Source organism: Rhea americana, unplaced genomic scaffold (genome assembly GCF_003343005.1).
Source record: "Rhea americana isolate MKP2758 unplaced genomic scaffold, rheAme1 scaffold_73, whole genome shotgun sequence".
Lineage (NCBI taxonomy): Eukaryota > Metazoa > Chordata > Aves > Rheiformes > Rheidae > Rhea > Rhea americana.
The window spans coordinates 1,219,531-1,229,086 of record NW_028186901.1 but is presented as its reverse complement, the minus strand read 5'-3'; the positions used below and the strand labels follow the sequence as shown (position 1 = coordinate 1,229,086).

The 9,556-nt window shown below is 42.5% G+C and overlaps 1 protein-coding gene across 1 annotated transcript in view; it reads left to right on the top strand.

Moving 5' to 3' along the window:
- The first annotated feature begins 1,428 nt into the window (after window positions 1-1,428).
- The window catches only part of CELF4 (CUGBP Elav-like family member 4), a 710,880-nt gene continuing 702,752 nt past the window's right edge, over window positions 1,429-9,556 (top strand). The window contains exon 1 of the mRNA XM_085321945.1: window positions 1,429-1,708. Coding sequence (XP_085178071.1) covers window positions 1,429-1,708 — 280 coding nt within the window. The remainder of the gene's footprint in view (window positions 1,709-9,556) is intronic.

Sequence of the window (9,556 nt, the reverse complement as noted above, 5' to 3'; positions counted from 1 at the left end):
GGGGGTTCAGGCCAGGTAACTTGGAGGCTGCTCGGAGCTCGTGTTCCTCCGAGCTTCAGCCCCACACGGATTTCACGGGAACCCGGAGCGGGGCGGGGAGGGGGGGAGGATTGCTCTAAGCACACACAGCGCCTTGTTTTGCTACTGTCCGGATTACTGTTATTATTATTTGGGGGACGGGGGGGAGTTGTGTCCTTAATCCGAGGCTCCCGGCCCTCCCCACCGCAGATGCTGTGAAAGCAGAGCTGATTTCATTTCCACCATACAGCACACTTTGTCTGGAGAGCATTGTTCGGACAAGCAACTCCCGATCCCCGATGACTACAAAATACGATTTATGTTTCCATCAGAGAGAGACAGAATATCCTGATGGCTTGAGAGTCGGGCACGGAAATCTTATCTAATCAATCCCTTCCCAATACACACATACACACACGTAGCTAGTATAGGAGATAACGCCCGCRCTGACTGTATGCAAAATAAATATTGGCAGCATGAAAATTAACAACAGTCTTCTCGATTTTTTCCTCTCCCTCCAAAGACCTACAATAATACAGTTGCGCCTTTCCTAGTTTGATGTCATCATCATCAGCGTAATTAAAGAAAAAAGCTTAAAGAGCATGCATTTTTTTCAGATGCAACAAGAACAGATAGAGTAAAGAGAGCTTGTAACATCAYAACCACAACAACAACAGCAAAAGCAACCTCTGAGCCCGAGGATTCGTCCGTATCTGAACTGCTTTTATTATCAATTGCRAAATCATAATAAGAGTAAATAATAAATAAGAGGCATCATCTTAATAGGAAAAAGTCAGAACACCTTGTTTTGTTTATTTTTTTCTCAAATAAAAGGCAGCTTTCCCGATGATCACTGAAATTATAACGACAGCGATTGATCGGAGGGCTTGCAAAGGAAAAGGAAAAAAAAAATCATCATCATTGGTCCTAAAAACGCAACCGTTCCCCTTTGCTCACTTGGCACAATAGAAATTGACTGTCTCTCAAAGAGCCATGCGCCTAGTGCTATTTATAGCCAGGGGCTGTGTTGGAAGATACCATTAAGCTTCTCCCAGGCAGACAGACAGGGGGGTGGTTGGTTGGGAGGAGGGGGTTTAGGCAGAGTAGAGGCAAAAGCAATCCCCCACCCCCAGCCTCCCTTCCCCGCACACACACACATCCACACACTCACACCCCACCCCCTAGTCTGGCTGGGAATTTGAACCGATCCAGCCTGTTTAAACGGAAAGGACACAGATCTTCAATGTAAAAAAAAAATCAGATCAGACCCAGAGAGAGAGAGAGACGGAGAGGGAGGAGTGTGTGTGTGTGTGAGTGTGTGTGTGTGTGTGTGAAAGAGGGAGAGAGAGAGAGAGAGAGGGAGGGAGAGAGAAAAGAAGAGGGGGAAAAAAAGGAAAGAAGATTTTCTCTATGTATATAAAGATGGCCACGTTAGCAAACGGACAACCAGACAATACCAGCCTGAGTAGCAATCACAGCAACCCCAGCACCAACGGGCATATGAACGGATTAAACCATAGTCCCGGAAACCCATCCACCATCCCAATGAAGGACCACGATGCCATTAAGCTCTTTATTGGGCAGATCCCCCGTAACCTGGACGAGAAAGACCTCAAACCGCTCTTCGAGGAGTTCGGGAAGATCTATGAACTGACGGTGCTGAAGGACAGGTTCACTGGCATGCACAAAGGTGAGTTACCTCCTGAACTTTCCCGGGAGAGATAGGGAGAGGAAGGGAGGCTCTCGCTCCCTCTCTGGGTCTCTCTTTCTCTCTTTTCTTTCGATTTCATTTCATTTTATTTCATTTTCAGCTGGCCGGGGGCGGAGGCGGCTGGCTGGGGCGGAGGGAAAGAAATAATAGACCCTCCTGGAAAGAAAAGAGAGAGAGGCAAAGAAGGGGGTCAGCTCTCTTTCATTTCTTTATTAGTATGTTTATTTCTCTCCCCCTTTTTATTTATTTATTTATTTATTCTGCTGAGATGCAGCCACTTGAAAAGCCCGAGAGTCCAGGCGAAAGAGAAAGAGAGAGGCTCGGCTGGCAGGCGGCTGTCCACAGGCTGTGGTGCTGAAACAGATTAAGGGGATTTCTTTATTTATCTTTGGGAGCCGCACATTTTCCACCGAGGGGTGTGTGTGTGGTGTGTTTGTGTGTGTGTGCGCGGAGCTGGGAAGCCCCTATTTTACAACTGTTGTATGCTAGGCATCGACGCTTTCTTCTTCTTCTTCTTCTTAATTTTTATTTTTACTGTTGTTAGTAGGGTTCTTATTTTTAGTCTGCTTCGAAGCCAGGAGTGGAGGAGAGTGAGTTGCTCGGGAAGGGGGGTTATTTAATTTTATTTTTGTTCAGCGTGGGAACAGGGATATAAACAACAATAAAAAAGCCCATCCTAAGCTGGGGCGGGGTGAGGGGGGAATGAATTTGCAAAGTGTGTGTGTGTGTTGGAGGGGGGAGAGCCAGGAGGCACGGGTTGCAGTTCAGTTCCAGAGGGAGAGAAGTCTCCAAGCAGACATACTCAAAGCGCTACTTTAATGTGCCCAAAGTCCATCCCAGGAACTTTTTGGGTTTTCTTTCAAGGAAGTGGAGACGTGCTCCCCGTGCTCCCCGTGCTCTGCCTGCTCCTCTCCCTCGTTAGACTCTCCGAAGGTGCATTTCAGACAGAGAATGCTACGTTTTAGGGAGTGGGGGAGGGTTTAGGTAGTGGGGGAAGATGCTCAGATCCCCGGGTAGGAAAGTAGGACTCACAGGGAGGAAGTTGAAGGTAATTTGCATGGTAGCACTGCTTAGGAGCAGGAGAGATCTGGGAGCAAAGCAAGCCACATTATTAACTCAGGTTCTGTAAATGTGTGTGTGTGTGTGTGTGTGTGTGTGTGTGTGTGTGTATCTACTTCATTGAAAACATAGTACTTAAAAATAATAATAAAAAGAAAGATTAGACCCCGAAGTGAGTAGGGTGTGACTGCAGATCTAGTTCTGTTTTTTTCAGGGGGTACAGGGGAGTGGAAGTTGCCCTGTTAGCAGAGAGGTTCAGCACCAGCCTCTACTCCAGCCTGGTGGACTGCTGGCAGGGATAGTCACTGGGAATAGCATCACTGGCTTCCCAGCTTTCCGACTGCCTTGGCGAGTTGTAAATCTTAAACTTAATGGCATGTTTCCCCCTTCCCACTCACTCCCCTCCTCTCTTCCACCCTAAGGAAATGCGAATGAAAATATCAGACTGTGCAAACTACCAGTATCTCACAGGCTAGAGAAAATATCTAGGGATTGGAGATTGGGGATTCAGTACAAGTTATAGGGTATTTCTTCCTTCCTTCTTTGCCGGTCCCTCCAAACACCCGTCTCGTATTTGTAATGACTAGTGTAACCCTTCAGAACCTCACTTTCCTTTCAGATTAGCTTCCTAGAAACAACATCAAGGTTGAATGGGTACCATTTAAAAGAGACATCCATACTATAGTAATTATTATAAATAACAATAAAAATAATAGCAAAAAACACAAGAAAGGAGAGGTCCTGGGAGGTTCTGCTTAATATATAAAGCATAGTGAGAGTAGCCACTGAGCCTCTGTGTGTGCGCATGTGTTTGTAAAAATTATCTCAGGTCTCCTTAAAATAAAAATAAGAATAGTAAAAGCTACATAGAAGAGAATCACCTCAATACGATGTAGCAGAAACCTCTGAGATAACATCTAGCCAAGACATTTCTTCGTGGAGGAGTATTTTGCTTTGTTGATGAGATTTTATTCTTTTATTTTGTTCTGTTTTAACCCTGCAATTAATCAAGCTATGCGCTAACTTTAATTTCTATTCATAGATGTGATTCTGCCTCTTGCAGTTCAGTTTTTCTTGCACTGTCTGTCTGAATTCATAGACACAAACTCAGAAATGGGGGAAGGGACAGATAGAGAGAAAGAGACGGATCATTTATCTTGCCTGGATATGTTTAACACATATTCCAGAATTAAGCAAGATCCTAACTTAATTTCCCTTCATTTCACTCTGTTTTAAAGCTGCAGCATAGGAAAAAAAAAGCCGGGTGGGAAATCTTGTCACCTCATCAAACCAAATTGCATGAGTTCCTCTTGAAAGAAACATAGTCATTTTTAACCTCCTAGAAGTTCTGGACTTTGGAGGGAAAAATGATGATGACGATTGTTATATCGCAGGCAAGGGTTTGAATGAAGCTTCAACAGACACCAAGTTGCCAGCGTTTCAGAGATCGTTTTTATTTAGTACATCTGAGAAGAGTTTGAACTCCTTTCTAGCGATGCTGCTGATTTATTAGCTGATCCTGATAAAAATGTGCCTCTGGCTACCTGGAAAAAAATTACTTTCTTGCCAGTAGTAATTAATTAATATTAAGTCAAAAAGCATGATGGGGCTTTGAAGGATGAGGTTTGTGTTTAGCTTTATTTTATTTCATTTCTTTTCATTTTTAATACATGTTTTTCCATTTCCCTTCTCTAAATTCAATCATGTAAAGCACAGTATTCCCTCAGATCTCCTTGTTTTTGCTTTTCTTTGAAGGAATAGCTGAAGAATTGCATAAATATAGTCCAACTTGGCTCAAAGGGGGTAGGATGGCAATGTGAAACCCCAAGATGCTTTCCATAACCAATGCATAATGTTTATACATTAATTGATCCATCACTTGCAGTTAATTTCATTCCTAATCCAAGGAATGAGGCTGTGGCAATGGTGTGCATTGAAGGGTTAATACTGGTTAATAGTTTATTTAAGTGTACGGAGAACTAGCTAGTGTGTGTGAGGGGGGAAGAAGGTGTGTGCGTGTTGGGGGTAGGGAAAGGAGAAGAATTAGCTCAGAGTAAAAATGTAGCAATCAGAGTAATTTCAAGTGTAAATCCATTGAAATGAAAGTGCAGGATGCGTATGCTTCAAAATGTTATGAAGAGATCCTATGGTGATGCTTGGGTATAGCAGGAGGAAATTCAAGATCAAGAATCTGAAGACAAAGTAAATGATTATTCCCCCTCCCAAGAAACTACCAAAAAGGGCGAGCGAAGTCCCAGGTTCTGCCACCAGCAGTCCTGCCTGCTCCCAGGCCAGATACCACGRGAGAGGCAGGGGAGCTCGATCCTTCTGCAGACACACGAAGAGAGAAGGGAGTGCGAGGGAGGCAGCCCGCGAGAGAAGGCGGGAAAGGATTGCCAGATCCCTGAGAAAAGAAGCTTTCGTGGCACGAGCTTAGCTGTTACATACTTCCCSAGCCCTCGCTTCTCTCCACACGGGGCAGAAACACACTCCTGCGGTGGTACTTTGTTTTGGTGTTGGGAAGAGGCAGTGTGCTGAGATCCGYGGGTAGGAATCTACTGGGGCTGAGCTGACCCACCCACGCGCTTACACACACGCGCGCGCGCGCGTGCGGAGTTAACTAATCACACTTGAACAATTTAGCAAGCCGTTCATTCATAACTTCTCCCCTTCTTATCTAGCAGTGGAGTATGCTTAAAGGCTGAGTTACTGGGAGACATAAAGGTTAGTGCTCTCAGGACAGCCATATTATAATGCATTATCTTTGAAGTCATTTAAGGCCAATTTAAGTGGTATTTAGTATAATATTTATGAATTAATGTAATCTAAATATAGGRCTGTCCCCAAAGGTTTAAACAGCCTTTTCTATTGAAGCATACTTGTACCCAAGCCCTGGAATGTGTTTTAATTTAAAACACACAGGTCTCCATAATATTCTATTTAGGAAGTCAGGAGAAATCAGCATTCCACACTTAACTGAGATTTACTGAAACACACGCGGTTGAGTACACTTAAAGAGTAGAGATAGTGTGCAGTGGGAAAACAAGAGTTTTTCATAGACCTGAAATCAACAACATTCTTTCGATCCTCATTTAGGGGGAAAAAAGTATAAAACCCATAAAACCTCCACAAAATCCACCACAGCAGTCCTGCGGTTAGGACGGTGCACCTACCTGACCTGAGCCTCCCTCGACAAGCAGTCAATGCAGCTAGAAAAATGCAGTACGAAAAGAATAATTTAGTTCTATTGCTTTACCTTCTCTAAAGTATAAATAATTCTGAAATTTAAGACACCTGGGGGATAGGTAAGCAAAGCTTCCATTCATATTCTGTTATGTTTGATTACAAAGATAGATGATAGATGGATTAAATCCTTGTTAAGTCTAAGCATGATTATGAAGATTTTAGATATCTCAGAAATTCAAAGGTGCAATGACAATGAACGTTCAATTAAGAAGTTATATTTGTATATATGTATAAATGTATAGATTTGTATGTATGTATACACACAGAAAAAGAGGAATGTATACATATTCATGCATACAGCCTTTGGGAAATGGAAATTTAGTTGAAAAGAAGCACAACGCAATACAGGTGCTGAATAAACTCCTCCATAATTGAAACATAAGGCTTGCCTGGCTGAAAGCAACACATACAGCATTTAGGATGGTAGTAAACCAAACAAGTTTTAGGGAGGTAAATATACAAATAAACCAGAATAAAACAGAGGAGGCTTTATGCCTTAGGTCTGAAGAACAACCCCTTAAAACAATCAAAATGCAATTGGATATCTTGATGGGAGAGAGAGAAAAACCAACCCCCTGTACATTTATAATCTCCCGTACAGATGAGTGTCTGTGTATATTTGATAATGCCAAACAGATAGCCCAGATTTCTTCGTAAATTAGGAGGCTATATGTTAACTCTTTTTTCAGGGGTCTTCACATGGATTCTGGTAACCAAAAGCAGCTGTAGCCAGTTATGATGTTGTTCTTAAAATTGTGTCAGCATTGCCGATACAAACTCCAATTTTCAGGGGTCTCTTGCTTGGCTGTTAAGTTTTGTGCTCAGCTAAAGGCTGTTCACCAACTAACCCCATCAACTACTCATCCGTACAAGACTGTGTTTGTTTTAAAGTTACATAATGCGGATGAAAGAAAAAAATTAAAGTTTGTGTTACTAGAACTTTTACCCTTCCCTAGTTTAAATTTATATTTCCTATACATTTATAGGTTAAGATTATTCCTGCTCATCAGTCTCTACATATACTGGTGCCTCTGGCCATTTTATGAGAGAAAAAGAAGCTACTTTTTTTAAAGAAATCTTTTCTTCAGAAAAAATATACTGATGACAATCAGGTCTCATAGTATTTACCTGGTCAAAACAGGATTTTAATTAGAGAGTGAAGCAGGAAATTTACTAATTTCTGAAAAATAACAACTAAAAGACAGGAGAGTTTGGAATTTTGTTTTATTATTATTATTATTATTATTTTATTTATTTTTTTCTGTATTCAGCCAGAAGAGAACAGGAATGTTGGTGCTAAAATAGGGGGGAAAAAATTAAGGATCCTTTACAACTTGAATGGAAAGCACGATTCACCTGCTTCCGTATCCAGCATCTGCCTGCGGCCAGCATCATAGGCAGGACACCCTTCAGTAGAAAATTCAAATTGCGTATTATAGTAAAAGCCAGGCAACTGATAGAATAGTTTTTTGAAGTTGTCAGAGACTAACTGGAAATTTTGCCTGGGTAGAGAGTGACCGAGATTGCGGAAAGTGTCTTATGTTCAACAGAAGATTGGCTTGCACCTAAGAAGGAGAGAGGACATAGGACTTTCTTTGTGTGGTGCAAAAAGCAAGGAGCAGAAGGGGCTAGAGGAGGACCGAGGAAGACCTTCCATAGCCCTAAKATCTGGAAATACGCAGCCACATTTTTCAGCAAAACGTCAGGGCGTTTTTTATCATGCATACGCTGTGCGCGTGCATGCCAGCCGCACTGACCCGACAGACCATAACGACACTAAAGGAGCTGTTACCATCCCTCCCGTCAATCAAGTGTGAACCGAGGCAGGTTTATGCGACAGGCGGTAATGGTTCCAAAGGAGCAAAAGTGGGGGAGATGATCTAGGCTGTTGGGCCAGTTACTTGCATTTAAAATAGAGCAGAAAAACATCCGATTTCCAAARATTCACGTAGGTGTAGCCTTACAATAATATTTCGTAACAGCAGGAGGCTGTAGAGCTCAATATGACCTGTCCGCTGAGTGCTGTCAGGTTTGTGCCCTGCAAGAGTTTGCACTAACAAGCCAAGTGTTAAGTGAGCTAAGTTGAATCTCGGCCTTGACAAATGGATTAGTGTTTCATTAATCCCAGCCCCTTCCTTCCTTTGGAAATGAAGGCCTGCTGCCTGCTTTCGGGGCAGAAGCCTGTGAGAGTTTTGCCATCACTTCAGTAGGTTGATGTTTGGAAATCCTGGTGCAGGCCTGTGCTTACTCCGTGTTTCACATTTCCTTTAAAATTCCAGATTGTAGATTTACATAGCAAAGCACAACACTTGCAGTTGACGCTATCAGCTTCTAGGCTTGCTGGTTTGTCCCTTAACTTAGCCTTCCTTCAGTAAGAGAAACTAAAACTTAAAGGTGGAGGACCTGACAAAAGACAGCCCCCTGCCACATTCCTCACTCACCTAACTGCTTCATCGATGCCTGTATGACTGTTGCTGGGGCTTGTCATGGCAGACTGACCCTTATGTATTAAAATCTGCAACGGAAAGAGGGAAAAATAATAACCATGGCAAGTGAAAGTTRTAGCTTTTCTTCCACCCTCGCTTCACTGGCTGAGCTGGGGTGTATATTATAGGGACCTCTCTCTCTCTGCGTAACTCCTTGAGACGCATCATGGCATTCTGGGGATCGCAGGATCTATCTGCACTCTCTGTGCTGCATCGCTTGGTGTGGGCTGGAGTCAAGATGTCACCAGAGATATTGCATTTGTTTGCTTTTGTCACTGTAAGCCACATCCTGAATGCACACACAGGTGAATGCAGCTTTTAATGTGCATTCATTATATCCAACTGACATCCCCTTGAAGGAAGCGAAGGCTTATTATTGTCGCACCTTAAAATAAAGATGGATGAGAGCTCTAAACCTCTCAAATAAAGTGCCTGACCATACATAGTAGCTAAAAATAAATCATATACGGCCATCTATTCCATGTAAATGAATAGCAAGACATATAGATATAGACATTGTGTTAAGTTTGTCAAGCAGAAGCAGCCAAAAATATTGATCAAGACAAGGGGGAAAAATTGATAATGAACTGGACTCCAACAAGACTTTAATTGACAGTGACTTCTGTGAACCAGCTTTGGACAGTATACATAAACTGACCACGATGTAACTTTATTGCAATGCACTCCCCTTTAATTAATTGTCACCTTTGTTAAGACTGGCTACAGATCAAAGGTTTAAAGATACTTAATAGGTTCTTAGTAACAAACCCTTCAGAAGCATTAGAAATATCCGACAGCTCAGCCAATGAGGCATGCAGATTTCGATCTACCTCACCCTTATCTGTTTATTTCTCCCTCCTTTGTTGAACATGGACAATCATTGTTTAAAATTAACTATTTCGTAGATGGTTTTGTTGGCAATGTTAACGCCACCAGGGGCACGTAGTTGACAGCAAGAGGGTTCTTCGCTGTTAGGTCTACCAGAGTATTTTGCTACCAAAAACTTGTTTACAGTTTGATAGACCAAGGTGCAGTA